The following is a 17,480-nucleotide window of genomic DNA, read 5'->3' as shown; positions in this document are numbered from 1 at the left end:
GGCAAAATAATTTTTATTCTAAGATATCCATTCATAGTAAGAAAAGTATACTATGTCCAGATATTTCACTGTGCGCATCGTAAATGTAAGCATGGAACACAGCTGTTTGAAGTACATCTTCAATACAAAACCAATATGAGCAGGACGCTCTCTGCTTAAACAAATAAGCTATAGCTTACATTCACTATTTGAAGCTCTCAAGCGGCAGCAAATTTCAAGGGGTGCGTATGTTTATTTCAGCGAATCCTGGAGTCGGCCACTAATACGCATCGCAACTTACACCTGCGGAAGTAGAAGCGTTTATAATTCTTTACACAATGCGATGAAAGAAAACACCTGTACTTGGGCCCAACGGTTAATATTCTTGTTAATTTCAATAATCTCTTAAAAATCTAAGTAACATATTAGAAGTAACTCGTCACTTACCATTCTCATAGAAAGTAACGACCGAAGTAACATATCCATTCGTATTCTGTTCTTAAAACGATGGCCACGTAGCCATCCCAGGCGCCAAGCATTCTGCCATCCGCACGTACGATTTTTACAGTAGAGGATTTCTGCAATTTAATAGTTATACTCGGTAAGTAAAATGCGAATTTCTTTCTTCGTATGAGAATTAGCAGCAAAATACTGGGGAATGTCTTGTCTTGTACTGAATAAAGAGTTACCGGAACCAGGTTAGATATTGGAGTGGAGAGAACTCTTTAAGCTGAATTGAAGTTCCTTTGATCAACTTGTAGCCGTTATATGTTATGATTTCAATGAAGCGGTAATTCAGTTACTCTTCGATTACCGCTTCTGTCATTCTAGCTACATTATGGACCAAAAGCGATGTTGGCTAAATCCGAGGTTTTCTTTTTGTTATCTTTTATCTTTCTTTTATTAATTTTACTTTTATACAGGAAAGGGTTCTCAGCTGCTGACTAAATTCTTAATGCTTATGTGTCTCGGCTTCTGCAAGGAATTTTCGCATTCTTATGTATAGTAATATGTTTACTAACATTTTTTTTGTTAGTTGTTTCCTGTCAGTCTCTTTAAACTTTACGGTGTTTGGTTTCATTTCCATTCTTTTGCATTTCGTCTTTTTGTGTTTCGTTGTTGGTTAAAATTTTTATATTGGATCTGATACTCAAACATCCTTTTTCATTCTATCTAAACAAACTTTACGAGACCTAATCTGACATTGTAAGGTTATTGTGTTTGTTCGAATCCGCTATGAGCAAGAAAACTTCCAAAGGAAAACATCATAAGGCTACTCGTACCAAGACCGTTGGCCAGAGCCCTATAAAAGATGTTCTTCATGTAGGAAATGATGATGGTGTTTTTAAGTGCTCTCTTGAAGATCGGAGAAATTTCGTGACGAAGGATGGCAAAAAATTAGTACAAGCTCCTTTATTTCTTGTTCTATGGCAAAAAGAGATCACCGTAGCTCTTATTTCATTATGCATCTTTTTGTATTATTTACCGTCAACTAGGTCCTACGTTGAACCCTTCATGGTTTTGTCCTACAAAAAAGCAGACGGTGTTTACGGAAAAGGCCCCAAAGACCTTCTTTTTTCTTTATTTTGGGTAATTAATTTTACTGCTATCAGAAGCATCGTTATGGACTATTGTTTTTGTCCTTTTATTTTATCTTGGGGGATCAGAAAACGAAAAGTCGTTATTCGATTTTGTGAACAAGGATATTGCTTTTTGTATTACCTCACATTTTGGATACTTGGCTTCTACATTTATCGTACCAGCGGATATTGGGATCATGAAGAACAACTTTTTGAACAATATCCTCAGTATTACATGACTAAACTTTTTAAATTTTATTACCTTGTTCAGTTCGGGTTTTGGTTACAACAAATTTATGTTCTTCATGTGGAACAACGTCGCGCGGATCATTGGCAAATGTTTGCTCATCACATTGTCACATGTTCTTTAATTATTTTGAGCTATTGCTTTAATTTTCTTCGAGTTGGTAATGCCATTTTATACATTTTTGATTTATCAGACTACATCTTTTCGGGCTCCAAAATGATCAAATACCTCGGCTTTGGTAAAATCTGTGATTATTTATTCGGTCTATTCATGATGAGTTGGATATATTCGAGGCATTACCTTTTTTACAGAATCCTTAAAGTTGTGGTAACATCTGCTCCTAGGATTATAGGTGGATTTCATATGGACCTTTCAAGAGGTTATATATTTAATGAGCGAATTTACTATGCTTTTATATTTCTTCTTTTTTCTTTGCAAATTTTAATTTACATTTGGTTTGGAATGATTGTCAAAGTCGCATATCGTGTTTTCTCCGGTGCTGGAGCTGTCGATAGTCGGTCTGACGATGAGGAAGAGACAGAGGAAGATCCTAAAAAGAAATAAATAGCAAGAATTAATTTTTGTTTTATTAGAAAATATGAAGTCTCCAAAATGCATTCAAAAAAAGTGATTGACGGAATCTCAAGAGTAAGTTTGAATATCCATGAATGCTGAGTGTTATGAACTCATTGGGTGATCAATTGATGATTTCTCCATATACAGTACTTTGTTGTCAATAAAGAAAAGTTATGGAGTGCTACTTGTTTGATTCAAAAAATTTTATTAAATAATTTAGTTTTTTTCCCTTCATTCTTAAGAAATCGTTAGCTTAAATGTTAGAAATTTCAATGTTATGTTAGTTATTCTAAAAAATCTACCTATTTTGTTTTGAGTACTACATTGTTTTGTTTATTTATGTATGTTTACTTTATGAATATGACAAGTGGAATGAATCTGTTGTAACGCGAGCAACAACCCGATCAATTCAATAATTAAGTATGAATGGATTTAAAGAGAATCAAAATTCTAAATTAGATAATAAACAAGTTTCATCATTTGCTGCTCGTATGGCAATGGAATTTCCAAGCAACCAAAGTTCTAGTTACGATCCTTTAGTATCGTGGATATCAACTGTTCGTGAAAATTATTCCGAAAATGTTTTAGAAAGCTCAGACAATGAAGATCAAAACGATTCTACTAATTGTGAAGCTTTGGTTGTATATAACGAGGAACCAAAAGAGACTAGATATTCTTTTTCAACTGGATGCGCTCGCTTATCGTATATGAAATCGAATGGAAAGCATAAGGAATCTTTGAATTCAAACGACACTCATGCCAATGCCAATAATCGTCTACCGACTAGATCAGTACCTGACAAACCATTGCGTGTCAAGCCAGATGTTCAATTCCCGTTACGAAACCAGAAACCAGCAGATGACGAAGAGAAGGAAAACATAGGTTCAGTGGAAATTATTGAGCTTGAATCAAACGATGAGGAAGTACGTAGCCACTCTCCAGAAGTTGTGAGCGACGCTGAAAGCTGCAGAATATCACTCATGGATGGCTTATCGAGCATGGAAAACGGATACCCAGTTGGCGATCAAGGGTCTTTCATTGACGCCGAGCCCCTTCGGTACAATCCTAACGATGATTTAAAGGACCAAATAAATTATTATCAAGATTACACCGGCAAGTACTTACTGAACGAAACTATAATGAATTGGGAAGAAAGAGAACCTACAATTACGGAAGTTCTGTCAAGAAATTACTTAGAAGATCTTGCCAGCCGTGACCATCGAAGTGGTAACAAACCATTCTTTTTTACCTGATAATGTTAATAATAGCGTTTATTGTATGGAATGAGAATTGTTGAGCCAAAAGAACCACCAAAAAAATACGATGAAACTAACACCACAAAGCTCGTAGCTATTATTGAAATGTTGGGTGAGTTATAAAAAGCGAGCAACAGTAGAATAACCAAAAGTTATAATAAATTATATATTAATAAGATGATAATTAGATAAAACCGTTAGCAAGTCATGCTAGTTAAACAAATCGGAGGGTCTAGTTCTGAATTAAAGCGTCTACCAATCTTGTTAACGTTCTCAAAATCTGATTTTAAAAAGCTTTTTCAAAGCCTTAAGCTTATTTCCTTTTTTCTTGGGCTTCTGAGGGGGTTGGTTATCCAGCATACTGTCGCTATCGTTGGCAAATCTATGGTCATATTCAGCATCGTCCCGGTTAGCACCACTGAAAGTATAAGATCTTTGATTACTATTATCAGGTTGGGGTGTTTGTCGAAGAGAATAAATAGGTTTGCGCTGCTGACTACCAAAGCTAGATCCACGCATTGTATAACGTCCAGTGCCATTACCTACCAAAGAGGAATAAGAAGCACCATAATGGCCATAGGGCAAGTCGCGTGATGCTTTGGAGTTAGACCTTTTAGGTTTTAATTTAGCAAACAGGTTTCTACCACGTCCACTGTTGCCACCGCGATCAAAGCTGCTTTCTGAAACGAAAGAAGTGTTGTCGTCCGGAATAGTTTCCAACGGATGACCGTTGTTAGGCATAGGACTCATATTATTGGCTTGATTACCACCGTCCATTTGTCTAAGCATCTCTTCAACTCTTCTCTTTGCTGCATCTTCTAAAGACATATACTGCGTACTCTCAGAATTGACAGAGTGAGAAGGGCTGCGAGGAGCGTTAGGTGGTATCACAGAGATACGCTTCGTTGATGGAACATAGAACGCAGATGATCCACTCAACTCCGTCGGGTTAGATTGAAACTCTTCATTGACGTCCTGGTACAGAGATTCTGATGACGAATTATCCATCCTGTTATCTTCCTTATCTTCGTAAATACTTACACGCTTCTTTGGCGTATAGTCAGGTAATTGCCCATCGACCGAAACCGCGGGAGAATGTTTTTTCATAGCTGATTTTTGGGTCACCCCAGGTGATGGGCGACTCGTAGTGGTAGAACGTTGTAAAGGAGACGAAACCGAATAAGAAGCCTGAGCACCGATAGGTGAAGAAGGCATGCTACTTGAACCTATTGATCTAATATTATTTGTAACAATAGGAGGTCCCCGATAACTGTTTCTGCTTGAAAGAGGAATACGCGTTGTTGAGCTTGCATTGTTTGCTTGAGTGCCATTATTGGATCGCTCAGATATTTGCTGAGCATACTGAACGGCCTTCGCATGTAACTGAGAATCCTCATAATTTCTACTACTAGGAGTTTCCGAAATGTTGCTTTTTATAGACGGTGCACGTCGACGCTCTATAGGAGGACTAAAAGAAGGAGTAAAGTCGTATGCATAACTAGAAGGATTTCTCTGTTTTTCGGATTTTGCAAGATACTTTGCAGATGCAGAAGTTAAAGTATATCTTTTTCCAGTACTAGAAGGTGAATAAGTACTGGCAGTAGAAGAAGAGGGATTGTAGACCGAGCTTACATTACGTGAATTTGCATCGCTTGTCCTTGGAACATACGGCGCATGTATTGCCTTTGAACGTAAGTAGTCATATTGAGGTGAATAAGTAGAACTGGTAAAAGTTGAAGTGCGATTTCCAAGGAAAGAATTTACAGTTCTATAGTTTTCATCGCTATTATATCCCCTACGATTGTGAAGTGCTGTTGAAGCTGCTGCAGCAGTCAACTGCGCATTATAATTTTTAGAACCATTGCTCATGATCTAAAACTGGCCGTGTCTAATGATCTAAACGCGATTAGATGTTGGCAGACGGTAGGTTGAAGAATGATGATTGTTTCTCTGGACATTTCGCTTAAGAATCTATTACGTACATAATAACTATGACGATGATGAATACAAAAATAACCGAATAACGTAAACAAACAAAATAAAAAAAAAATAAAATTAACAAAGGACGAAGAAAAACATGTAAGAAATGAGAGAAAAGGGTTTATATATATCTGAAAATAAATAAGAAAAAAAACTGAACGAAAAATATTTTCTTCTATTGTTGTTAAACATTGTTTCCACTACTATCAATTAAAATATAGAAGCTTTTATCAACTCTATATGGTGAAAATCAAGATTGCTAAGTAGGAGAATTTACTTTGATACATTTTAAATAGCTACAAATTGATTCAGAATGTTATGTTTGAAAATGGAAGTTGAGCCCTTCCACATTGCAATCACATGACTGTAGTTCCTATATAACATCAATCAATAGCGTTAAAAATTTTTATTTTCATTCTATTTTTGACATGTTGTAGGAAAAAGAATGACATAAGTAAACAATGGTTTCCAAAGACGTGTCGTGACGATGGGTTTGTTTTGTAGGAGATGTTTATGTTTACATCTGCACATACACAAAAAAAAAACAAAAGGCCCTGTTTATTTATAGAAACCAAATCCAAGTAGACTTAGAAACAACAAGCATCCTTCTTTTTTGAAAAGCAAAAATCACAATGCCTTCTTTCTCCAAAGTTTTATCGTTTCTGAAGTCTATCGAATATGTAAAAATTCCTTGTCTTTTTATGTTTGCAGCGATTGTCGGCATGAATCTTTCACTGCTTTATTGTCTCTTGCGAGGATGGAAACACGTTGGACTTTGGAGCATTGGCACTCTTATTTCCGGATTCATTGGAACTTTTTTGGCTTACAAGGTATGTGTACCGGAAAAGTGGTTTTCCTTTTTTTCACATAGGACGAATTCGCATACTAACTATTTAGAAAAAAATCTCTTGGTCTCACCTTTTACTCTTGTGGTCAACAGTTGATGCCTTCTTTAGCATGTGTTTAAGATCATGTGTGCTGATTTACTTTTCCATGAATCCTTATATACTATGCGAAGTGTTTGGCAGCGAAAATGTGATGGTATGCAGCGCCAATATGCAAAAGGTATTTATGGTTATTGTTGCCGCCTCCAATCTGTACAGTTTTTTCCAATTGGGTTGTTGCTTGCTGGTTTTCAACAATGTTATCAAAGTGCATTCCATCGAGGATTTGGAAATCCAATACATATCCAATGGTACAGAGCAAGAAGTCCATTTACAAAATGGTTCTGATTTCCCTGAAAAGCCTATTCAACTGTAAATGACTTTTCGAGTGGAGGCGGCTTTGGACTGTGAAAGGATCCTATCATTCATGCCGCTACTTTAAAATATTGGTTTATTATTTCTATTCTTATATGTTAATCGGTTTGGACGCTTACAATGACCAATATTTTTTTTTCTGTCAAACATTCAGCCGCGAAAAGAGTATACATACACACAGTACATAATGCAAATATCTGTCATGGTTTCTATTATTTTTTTTTCACCTAATATCTTATACATTGTTGGTCCTTTCGTTTGTGCAGCGCATAAATAAAGTAACCAGATGGTATTTTTTTAGTATAGCTTATATCTTACAAAAAAAAATCAAGGCAAGCGAGGACCGCTTATTTCTTACCTTTCCTCTTTCTAAAATATTCAGTAAGAATAGCTAGTAGTTTACATTAGGAGCTTAAAAATTATTCTCGGTTTCTTCTATAAACAAACCTCGACATTTTCTGTTTGTTTACTCAAGTGATGCAAGTACCACAATGCTCACCAACTTATTATAATATCGTACTAAGCTATATTATGGAACGATTTCTGTCAAACATGTATAAAGAATACAAAATAATTATTATTTCTTACTTTTTTTGTTTTTGTTTTTTTTTCTCTTTGAAAGAGCATTGTTTTTAAGGAAATTGTTTAAGTTGTGTGCAGATGACAGAGGTGTGTAGTAGGCGGGTGAAGGTTTTTGTTGATACTCCAATCGACCCACTATTACAAAATTATTTAAATAGGTGTTGTTGTGTTTGGCTAACTTGAGACGACTGTTTGTGTATATCATTTTTCTGCAGTTTCCTCTCATACTCAAAAGTTTTTAACTAACTACAAACCAATTTCGTTGACGAACGAATTGAGACAATTTGATCGGAATAGAAAACTACCATTAGATAAATGTAAATGTCTAAAGATGAATTGAAATTTCAAATGGAATATGCTTCCACATACGAAGATTGGCTTCAAGCCGCCGAGAAATTGGACATGGCAGAAGGAAAATATGAATGGCGAGAACGACCGGAATCGGACGAGTACAATTACAAGCTAGTAGAAAGTAGGCTTCATGAACTGAGGAAAATTCGTCTTTCTGGAAATGTGGGAGTCATGTTTGGAGTTTTACGAAATTCGGTTGCGAGAGACTTTGCAAACTTGGATAATGCTCAACTGTACAATTATGCATATTCTGGGACGAAAAGACTGATTGATGAATTTATCCAGGAAGTTCTGTTATGCGTCGAGTTTCTGGAGGAGAGCCCGGATGTTCCGATAGAGCAGAAGCTGGTTGAGTTTTCGAAACTCAAGTTTACGGTTGGAAACACAGCTTTGATATTGAGTGGAGGGGGTACGTTTGGTATGAATCATATAGGTGTTTTGAAAGATCTACATGAACAAGGCCTGGTACCCAAGATCATATGTGGCTCGTCCGCTGGAGCCATAGTTGCATGTGCGGCCGCAGTCCGAAACACGGAGGAACAAAAGCTGCTACTCAAGCAATTCCACACAGGGGATTTGAATGTATTCACCGATCCGAATCTCCCGCCGCTTTCCCTGTGGGCAAGTTTAAAACAGTACTTTACGAAGGGATGCGTTTTGGACATTCGTCATTTAGAAAGAGTGATGAAACTGTTGATTGGTGATTATACGTTTCAAGAAGCATTTGATCGGTCAGGTTATGTATTAAATGTTACAGTATCGTGTGGCAGTTCGTATGAGATGCCGAGTTTGCTAAATTACATTACTACACCGAATGTTCTGATATGGAGTGCAGTAGTGGCTACGTGTTCTATACCATTTTTGTTTCAGCCCGCGACGTTGTGGGAAAGAGACCCACTGACACGAGAAATTGCTGCGTTTTGTGTTACGGATGCACCTTTGTGGATGGATGGTTCGGTTGACAATGATATTCCACATTCGAAACTTACTGAACTATTCCACGTGAACCATTTTATTGTGTCGCAAGTAAACTTTCACATTGTACCCTTTATCATGGATCCGACATCTCACAGTTGGTGGGAACGAACAGCGAAGAAGACGATTGATTTAGCGGCACAGGAGGTGAGTCTTACATTTCGACTGTTATCAGAATTGGGAATTTTCCCGACGTTTTTTAGCAAGCTTCAGTCTGTGATTACACAAAAATACTCTGGAGACATTACGATTCTTCCAAAACTGAATTATCGACAAATCAAAAAGGTAATTCAAAATCCAACCCCTTCGTTTCTACTGGATGCCATGACGAGAGGAAAACGAGGAACATGGAAAAGGATTCCAGTGACGCGAAACCATTGTGCCATTGAAATTTTGATTGAAAGTGCATACACACGAATTGTGAAAAAGCTACAAGCTCAAGGAAAAACAAAGCGAGAAATTGATATGATTCCAAATTCCTTCAACGCAGGTCGCATGAATGCATATACATGAACAAGGTTGCTACCTATGAATGTTGTTTTTCTTTTCTTTTCTTTTTTTTTTTTTTTTTTTAAAAAAATTTTATTTTACCTCTACCTCTTTACCTCTACCTTTTTTCTTTGTCTTTTATTGTCTTAGTCTTAGTCTTTAGTCTTGTCTTTGAGAATTATTTATTTCTTTGTAAATCGTTAGTGTGTTTACCGTACGATTAAATACGACGATATTCCGGGTTTGCGGAATAGTACGAGCTTAAGCAAACATTCTAGAAAAAAAGGATAATGTATTGCAATGCAGTATAACGCAGTGAACACAACTGATAATCGCTCGTACGGAAGGCTGCAAAAAAGACAAATGTGGCATGTGATTGGATGACTGACTAGCGACTACGAAATGATGTCGGAACATCTAGACAACAATGGATAGATCGATGTAGTGGAGAAATGTTACCTTAAGAAAAATTAAGCCCATAATGAAAGCCAATAGGAGCAAACCAAGGAACGTGGACTTGCCGAGGCTCTCCTTTCTCCGCAAACAGCCATCCAATGAGAAAATGAGCTAGGAAGTATCAAGCAACAAAAAAAGGAAACAAGGGTAACAGTTGTAAAAAAAAAAAGAATGAACAACAACAAGAACAAGAAGCAACAAACGAAGAAAAGAGAAAAAAAAAATTTACAATTCAGCTTTTGGGGGGTTTTTTTTTTAATATAGATAGATAGATAGATAGATAGATAAAGAAAATGACTGATGTTTTTTTTTTTTTTTTTGAATCTATTCAACACGTTTTTCATTTTATTTTGTAGACATCTTATGGATCATTGTTCCCCACTTGAAATACAGTCTGGTGGGGGCCGTTTGCTGTAGAGAAAGAATGTATGACCCGGCGGTCGATGGCTCTGATGGCTCTTGTAGGTAGAGTGCGTCTCCACATAGCTATAAAGTGGGGGATACTAGTCAATATGGAAAAGAGTACTGTGGGGAAGAACCCAAGACAAGAAAAAAGATGGAGATGAAGTGGGAAAGAAAATCGAGCGAATCGACGGAATGGTTTTATTCGTTTTATCAATTTCAATTTCAATTTCAATTTTAATTTTAATTTTAATTTCTCTTTATTTGTATATCTACTTATTTTCTTTTTTACGACTGTTTCTACCACTCCTCTCATTCTCGTATGCTTCTTCTTTCATTGCAATTGTTTTCGTAGACATGCCGTCACATGCATTTGTTTACCATTAACGCCAAGTTGACGACACCTGTTCGTTTGGTTTTTCTGACAGCATTTATAAAGCTTTCCATAAAACAATTTTTTTTTCTTTTTAATTCATTTCATTTCAATTCAATTCAATTCGATTCATTTCATTTCTAGCTCATCTCATCTCTGATTTCCAAACAGAAGAAATCAAACACACTTCCCCACTACAACTTTTACTTACAAAGACAACCCAACCCATTCCATATCGCAAGGAAAGAGAAGAAACAAAAAACAAAGTCTTAAACCCTACCCTAACAAACAAAACCCAGCCAAGTGAACAGAATCCACTCCAAACCAGCCATTTTACGTCTCTAATTCTATCGCAATCCTTCCTTTTCTTGTCAATTTTTTTTTGTTCTTTTTGTTCTTTATTCATTGCTATTTTTTGCTTTGTTTACCTTTTTTTTTTCAGCTCCGGTTGAATGCCTTTTTCTTCCGTAGCGGCATTCATCACCTTGAACTTTGGAAATTCAACTTTTTCTATAACGAGCGAATCGTCGTCTGTTGGTGCGTTTTCCTCCAGCTTTTCCGAATCTCCTCCATTCTCGTTTGTTACCTGTGGTGTTGGAGGCAACTTGTTACTTTTTCGGAATCTATCACACGGGTCTCTGATTCATACGTAGTTAATTCGGGGAATCTCGTTTCAAGTGACGTGTTCCTTGAAAATTTCATTTCTTATATAGTCATCTTCCTACCACTTAAGCTTCTTTCTGAAACTTAATTTTCAGGAAAGTTGAACACTTTTTATTCATCTTCCCAAAAAAAAAAAAAACATCCACATAATGTTGCTTCGTGGATTGAGTCTTTGGACACTTTTTTTGGCCTCGTGCCTTCATACATTTGCTTTTCCCGCAAATGAAGAACCATCGGTGATCTTTACTCAAAAACGTAAAGGCAACAGTGGCAGCAAGGAACCTAGTTATGCTCCTTTTTATGCTGAATGCCCTTCTCGTAACATCGTCGAGACTCTTTCAAACAGTAGCATTCCTCGTGCCGAGGCACAATACATGAGCTCCCGTTCCTCAAAAACCAACACTGCCATCAAGGAATTTCTCAGAAATGCTCAATTACCCAACATGGCTGGCGATAACCTCTCGGGTCAAAATGGTCCTTCTATCGGTATTGCTTTGTCCGGTGGTGGTTTCCGTGCCATGCTTTTGGATGGTGGTGCCATCTCCGCTATGGACGCTCGCCATAGCAATCACACAATCTTTTCCGGTCTTCTTCAAGCCTCCGACTACATCGTTGGTGCCGACGGTGGTGCTTGGACCGTAGGTTCTATGGCCATCAACAACTTTTCCACCGTTGAAGAACTTTCAAGCAATGTCTGGCAATTAGCTCACCCTGTTATGTACCCCAAGAGTGCTATCGTCTTTAACGGTAGTTTCTACAAGAACCTCATGTCCCAAGTCAAGGCCAAGTTGGATGCCGGTTTCAACGTTTCTCTTTCCGACTATTGGGGCCGTGTTTTGGGTCGTCCTTTTGGTGATAGCCATTATGGTATGCCCAACGTTTCTTACTCGAGCATTTCCGATCAAGATTGGTATAGAAATGCAAACTTCCCTTATCCCATCATCACTTTTGCTACCAACCAAAACTATGACGACCAAGTCGATCGCAACACCACCATCATGTTGGAAGCTTCTCCCGATGTCTTTGGTACCTTTGATGCTGGCATTGATGCCTTCATCCCCACCGAATACTTGGGTACTTCCTTGGACAACGGTGCTAGCTCCAACGGTTCTTGCGTCGTCAACTACGACAACATTGGTTTCATGATGGCTTTGTCTTCCACCTACTTCAACACTCAAATGCGCAACTTTAACGATTCTAGTACCAAGAACGGTCGTATCATCCAACAATACTTGAAGAGCAACTTTTCTGAACATGGTGAACAAGTCGCTCCCATCCCTAACCCCTTCCGTGGTATTTCTAGCGCTCGTACCAGCCTTGCCAACAACTTGGGTGACGACGAAACCTTGAACATTGTCGATACTTCTTTGACTGGTGAAAACCTTCCCTTGTGGCCTTTGATTCAAAAGGGTCGTGATGTCGACGTTATTTTCGCTGTTGATAACAGTGCTGACTCTGAATACGTCTGGCCCAACGGTAATTCTCTTGTGACGACCTACGAGCATGTTTTGCGTGCTCAAGAGAACGGCAATAAGAACGTCAAGGGTTTCCCCTACGTCCCCAGCTCCCAATCTTTTGTAAGCCTTCATTACAACGACCGTCCAGTCTTCTTTGGCTGCAACGGCCGCAACACCACTGCAGGAGACCGCCCTGTCACTCGTGATACTCCTCCTTTGATTATCTACCTTCCTAATGTCCCTTGGAACTACTACACAAACATTTCTACCGACCGTACTTATTACACGAAGGATCAAGAAAGCAACCTTCTTTTGAACGGTTTGATTTCTTCCACCATGGACAATGAGACTTACTTTGGTCAATGTGTTGCTTGTGCCGTTGTTAAGCGTACTTTGGAGCGTCAAAACATCACTGCTAGCCCTGAATGCCAGCAATGCTACCAAGACTACTGCTGGAGTGGTATCATCGATGACACCGCTGCCAACGATGATGTTATCTATGACCCTACTCCTCGTTTGTAAGCGCAGGTAGTGTATTAAGGGAATATATATATATATACAACATATCTCTGGATATATATGCATGTATGAATATAATTAAAACACCTGTGAAGATTGTGTTTTAAAAAAATTATTTGTTTGCGTTCACTTTTTAGTAAAGTGAATGGAGCGCTTTCCGAACGGCAAATGGTTGTTTGCCGTACAACTTGGAAGATTATGGTTTAATGACCGACATTGTGAATCGCTCATTTAATCGGAGGAAAGCTCCCTAGTATTTAAAAATCTTTTAATAGTTAACTCATACAAAAGTCGAAGGTTTTTGGTGACCTTTTGTCGATTTACAAGACTTTCATTTTTTGTTGTTTTTAATCATCTTCCTTTGATTGTTTCTTTTCATGAGCTCATTGTTTTACATGGGAGTTCGTGCAAGTTTATGTTTATAAATAGATAGGTAAAAAAAGTTGTTTGTTCCATAATTAGTATTACTATTACTATTAGTAGAATTACAACTATTGCTAGTTACGGGATAGAATAACAAGTAAATGGGAACAATGCTAGTTAGACAAGAATGTCATGAAAAATAAACAACAAAGAATGTGGTGTAGAAAGGGCCAGGGTGGGAGGTCGTGTATGTAGGAATGTTGGATTCCATTTGTGAGAGATTTACTCGGTATTTGGTTTATGAAAGCAATTAATTATCGTAATCCACATTGTCATTGTCATTGCAATTTGCAAACGATACGGTATGTACCAAATAAGAAGAGCAAGAATGCATAACCACAAAAGAATACCATAAGCAGGTCATGAAATCTGTGCTATATATAGTAAAATCGCCAAAGAGTCTCGTGTGAGAGTCCTCGTGTGATGCTGATAATTTCGGTACTTTAATAGAGAAACAGAATAGAAAATAATAAATTCCATTGAATAAGTCGAGTTTTTAAATTAAAAAGAGCAAATTATAAACAAAGAAAATGAAAATGAAACATAAACATAAATCTACTTATAAACCACAATTCTTGAGAACTGAAAACAATTAAAACTCATAAACTACATTCGTTTTCTGGCAGTCGCAGTCGATACACTTGGCACACTGAAAAAAAAAAAAAAGAACTCGGAAATCAGAAACAAGCAAATTAAATGCAGACATCCATCTCCAACAATGTCTCTAAACTACTACACCAGTTAGTTCACTACTCTTGAACCCACTCATAGCAAGAACAAGTCCAATCCAACTGAATTTTGCGCAACATAGGCTCGGCCGTTGACTGCATACTGCTGCGTATAATCGACACTGTGACAAAAACATGAGAAATTCACCTATAATAATATTCTTAAACAAGGATTATATTTCTTGAAAATATAAATATATTCTTATAACCGACCTCGAAAACCACGAGAGAAAGTTGTGAGAAAATGGACAGGAACAAACCAATCAATTACAATATACAAAAGTATTCCAAACTTTCGAAACCTAAAGTTGGATCTCGGAATTGAAAAACTCCGAAATTATCATGAACACCGTAATTATGCAATGCTCTCTGTCTCTCGGGAAAGGTCTTACGTAAAGAACACCACATGTTAAATAAAGCTCCCGAACGTAGTGAAATAAAGCTACCCAGAGCCTATATATTCGTAGTCTCTATTCGTTGTTTCGTTTGTTATTTATTGTCTTTTCTGTGAAAATTGGAAAGGCTTGACGTTAAAAAACTGGGTTATATTGGTATAATAATTAGTTAAATAACTACAAAAAAAAAAGGTAAGTTTTATTGAAAAGGAAATGCTTGGGAAGCAAGGATTTGAAAAGCGTCGGCATGTTTTTCTAGGGAATTAAATCAATCGGGGATTTTTAAAACAGTGCAGAGAGCGCTTCAAAAAAATGATAATTGTAACATTGATGGATGTCTTGTACATGAAGTGAAAAGTCGTCTGTTGTTGTGTCGTTTGTGCTTTTGTTATTCATGTGCATAAAAGGTGATACAAATATGGGAAAGATTTTTAACAATTCACGACGGGTGCAGTTCATGATGGATACGGTTCACGACGGACAATTTGAACGATTTCAAAAAATAAAAATAAAAAACCTTTGTATATATAACAAACAAGAGTTATAGATGATGTTGAACCGTTTATGGATCTTGCCTTTTTGCCTTTTTGCCTTGTTGCTTTCTTGATTTATAATTTCATAATTTATAACTTTTTATCCCGAAAAGGATGCGATTCATCTCCTTTGCTTCTTTCTACCCTTTTGATATGTCTTTTATCAACATGCTAATCTATGTCTTTGCAGTAATTTTTTAATATCACCTGCAATTTCGTTGTGGGTATCTGTCGTTCCTATCATTTTGGATTTGGGTTTTCTACGGGATTCCGTCCTTTATAACTTAAGACTATGAATCTTTTGTTATCGTCCTTTTTAGTCTTTCTCGCCTCTCAAATCGCTGTCGCGTTTCCCCAGGAGCCTTTTTTGGAGCGTGATCTTCAAACTCCGTATGATCAACTCCCGGAATTGAGCCCTGAGGCCATTAGATTGGGTACTCGCTATGTCGAAGCTACTCGCATGCAAAAGCGTGACGAGACGAGCAATGAATATGCTCCCTACAATGTAACTTGCCCTAGCGACCTTTTGCGTGAAGGTACCCAAGGTGTGAACCACGGTGAACAATCTTTCTTGAGCAAGCGTGTCAACACTGTTAATAAACAGGTTCGCGAATTTATTCAAAACTCCGGTCTTAATGTCAGTGTGAACGATATTATCACCGACAAGGATGGTCCTCGTCTAGGTATGGCTTTCTCTGGCGGTGGTTTCCGCGCTATGCTTAACGGTGCTGGATTCTTTGACGCCTTTGATAACCGTGGCAAAGATTCCTCCAAATTTTCTGGTCTTGTTCAAAGTGCCATGTATATTTCTGGTCTCTCTGGTGGTTCTTGGCTTGTTGGCTCCATTGCCATCAACAACTTTACCAACGTTAGTTACTTACAAGAAAATGTTTGGGATATGGAGCATTCTGTTTTTAGTCCTTACTCCAATCCTATAAAGGATGCTGAATACTTGAACCACCTACGTGAAGAAATTGATGCTAAACAGGATGCTGGCTTTGACACCTCTATCACTGATCTTTGGGGTCGTTCTTTATCCAGAAAGCTTGTTGATGCCCAAAGGGGTGGCCCTGGTCTCACCTGGTCCAGCATTCGTAACCAATCATGGTTTGAAAACGCCGAGTATCCTTACCCTATCCTTATATCCGACAGCCGTAGAGAAGACGAACACATTATTCCCGAAAATTCAACTATTTTTGAATTTACTCCTTATGAATTCGGTACATGGGATAATGGTATTAACGCTTTCATTCCTATGGAATACGTCGGTACTCATTTGAACGATGGCTCTCCTCCTGACAACAAGTGTGTTCGCGGTTTCGACAATGCTGGGTTTGTAATGGGAACTTCTGCCACTCTCTTTAACGAGGCTTTATTAAGATTGAACTCCAACGGTACTTGGGCTCACCTTGCTCGTGACATCTTGAATCGTATTTCCGAAAACAAAAATGATATCGCTCCTTACCCTAATCCCTTCCAAAACTACACTGCTAAAAACACTTCCGTTACCAACAACTTCAAGAACTTCCCCACTGTTGACCTCGTTGATGGCGGTGAAGATAACCAAAATATTCCAATCTGGCCTTTGCTTCATCCCCAGCGTTTCGTGGATGTTGTTTTTGCTGTCGACTCCACTGATGATGACAATGGCTGGCCAACTGGTTCATCTCTTGTTAGAACATACGAGAGAATTGTTAGAAGCCACCACAACAAGAGTATCGATGTCCGTGGTTTTCCTTACATCCCTGACGAAGATACATTTATTTCTCTTGGCTTAAATGCTCGTCCCACCTTCTTCGGTTGCGACGGCAGAAACACCACCTTGAAGCAAGACCACGTCGATAACAAGACTCCTCCTTTGGTTGTTTATATGCCTAACTATCCCTGGTCTTATGACTCCAATATTTCCACTTTTACTTTTGACTTATCAAATGAGCACACAGATGACATTATCGAAAATGCTCGTTTGGCTGCCACTCAAAACAAGAGTGACGATTTTGCAACTTGCCTTGCTTGTGCCGTGATCCAACGTTCTGTAGAGCGTAAAAACATGACTACTCCTGCCCAATGTAAGAAGTGTTTCCAAGAGTACTGTTGGAACGGTACTACTTCAAACAAGAATACTGTGTACAACCCCACAATTCTTTCTGCCTCTGCTAGATCTTCAGCTTCTCGTACCATGAGTTTTGGAATTACTACCATGCTTTTGTCGCTTGTTCCATTTATCCTAATGATTGCATAAACATTACTTGTTTAT

The 17,480-nt window shown here is 37.9% G+C and overlaps 7 protein-coding genes across 7 annotated transcripts; 6 read left to right on the top strand and 1 right to left on the bottom strand.

Annotated features, from left to right (window-relative positions):
* The first annotated feature begins 499 nt into the window (after positions 1-499).
* On the top strand, positions 500-2,699 carry SOCG_02174 (sphingosine N-acyltransferase Lag1). Its single transcript, XM_013160668.1, has 2 exons — positions 500-580; positions 1,016-2,699. Exon 2 carries the CDS (start codon positions 1,216-1,218, stop codon positions 2,368-2,370), a length of 1,155 nt encoding a protein of 384 aa, XP_013016122.1. The 5' UTR covers positions 500-580; positions 1,016-1,215; the 3' UTR covers positions 2,371-2,699.
* A 10-nt stretch (positions 2,700-2,709) lies between these two features.
* SOCG_02173 (uncharacterized protein) lies at positions 2,710-3,804 on the top strand. Its single transcript, XM_013160667.1, has one exon. It carries the CDS (start codon positions 2,805-2,807, stop codon positions 3,633-3,635), a length of 831 nt encoding a protein of 276 aa, XP_013016121.1. The 5' UTR covers positions 2,710-2,804; the 3' UTR covers positions 3,636-3,804.
* SOCG_02172 (uncharacterized protein) lies at positions 2,728-5,572 on the bottom strand. The gene has a single exon (XM_013160666.1). The coding sequence runs from the start codon at positions 5,505-5,507 to the stop codon at positions 3,912-3,914; it is 1,596 nt and encodes a 531-aa protein (XP_013016120.1). The 5' UTR covers positions 5,508-5,572; the 3' UTR covers positions 2,728-3,911.
* Positions 5,573-6,128: 556 nt separating this feature from the next.
* Positions 6,129-7,237, top strand: SOCG_02171 (uncharacterized protein). Its single transcript, XM_013160665.1, has 2 exons — positions 6,129-6,448; positions 6,516-7,237. Exons 1-2 carry the CDS (start codon positions 6,251-6,253, stop codon positions 6,876-6,878), a joined length of 561 nt encoding a protein of 186 aa, XP_013016119.1. The 5' UTR covers positions 6,129-6,250; the 3' UTR covers positions 6,879-7,237.
* A 248-nt stretch (positions 7,238-7,485) lies between these two features.
* SOCG_02170 (triacylglycerol lipase) lies at positions 7,486-9,397 on the top strand. Its single transcript, XM_013160664.1, has one exon. The coding sequence runs from the start codon at positions 7,781-7,783 to the stop codon at positions 9,296-9,298; it is 1,518 nt and encodes a 505-aa protein (XP_013016118.1). The 5' UTR covers positions 7,486-7,780; the 3' UTR covers positions 9,299-9,397.
* Positions 9,398-11,203: 1,806 nt separating this feature from the next.
* Positions 11,204-13,819, top strand: SOCG_02169 (phospholipase B Plb1). Its single transcript, XM_013160663.1, has one exon. It carries the CDS (start codon positions 11,318-11,320, stop codon positions 13,145-13,147), a length of 1,830 nt encoding a protein of 609 aa, XP_013016117.1. The 5' UTR covers positions 11,204-11,317; the 3' UTR covers positions 13,148-13,819.
* A 1,696-nt stretch (positions 13,820-15,515) lies between these two features.
* On the top strand, positions 15,516-17,465 carry SOCG_02168 (phospholipase; the record flags this gene model as incomplete). The annotated part of the gene is made up of 1 exon (XM_013160662.1): positions 15,516-17,465. One exon carries the CDS (start codon positions 15,516-15,518, stop codon positions 17,463-17,465), a length of 1,950 nt encoding a protein of 649 aa, XP_013016116.1.
* Between the last annotated feature and the right edge of the window lie 15 nt (positions 17,466-17,480).

The sequence above is a fragment of the Schizosaccharomyces octosporus genome, assembly GCF_000150505.1.
Source record: "Schizosaccharomyces octosporus yFS286 unplaced genomic scaffold supercont6.1, whole genome shotgun sequence".
NCBI classification, from domain to species: Eukaryota; Fungi; Ascomycota; class Schizosaccharomycetes; order Schizosaccharomycetales; family Schizosaccharomycetaceae; genus Schizosaccharomyces; species Schizosaccharomyces octosporus.
This window is presented reverse-complemented; position numbering and strand designations above follow the sequence as displayed.

What these genes read in the sequence shown, in the direction of transcription:
- SOCG_02174 (XM_013160668.1), top strand. Translation starts at nt 1,216, where the DNA reads ATGAGCAAGAAAACTTCCAAAGGAAAACATCATAAGGCTACTCGTACC.
- SOCG_02173 (XM_013160667.1), top strand. Translation starts at nt 2,805, where the DNA reads ATGAATGGATTTAAAGAGAATCAAAATTCTAAATTAGATAATAAACAA.
- SOCG_02172 (XM_013160666.1), bottom strand. Translation starts at nt 5,507, where the DNA reads ATGAGCAATGGTTCTAAAAATTATAATGCGCAGTTGACTGCTGCAGCA.
- SOCG_02171 (XM_013160665.1), top strand. Translation starts at nt 6,251, where the DNA reads ATGCCTTCTTTCTCCAAAGTTTTATCGTTTCTGAAGTCTATCGAATAT. An exon ending in GAACTTTTTTGGCTTACAAG is followed by an intron (nt 6,449 to 6,515) that starts GTATGTGTACCG and finishes CTAACTATTTAG; the next exon opens with AAAAAAATCTCTTGGTCTCA.
- SOCG_02170 (XM_013160664.1), top strand. Translation starts at nt 7,781, where the DNA reads ATGTCTAAAGATGAATTGAAATTTCAAATGGAATATGCTTCCACATAC.
- SOCG_02169 (XM_013160663.1), top strand. Translation starts at nt 11,318, where the DNA reads ATGTTGCTTCGTGGATTGAGTCTTTGGACACTTTTTTTGGCCTCGTGC.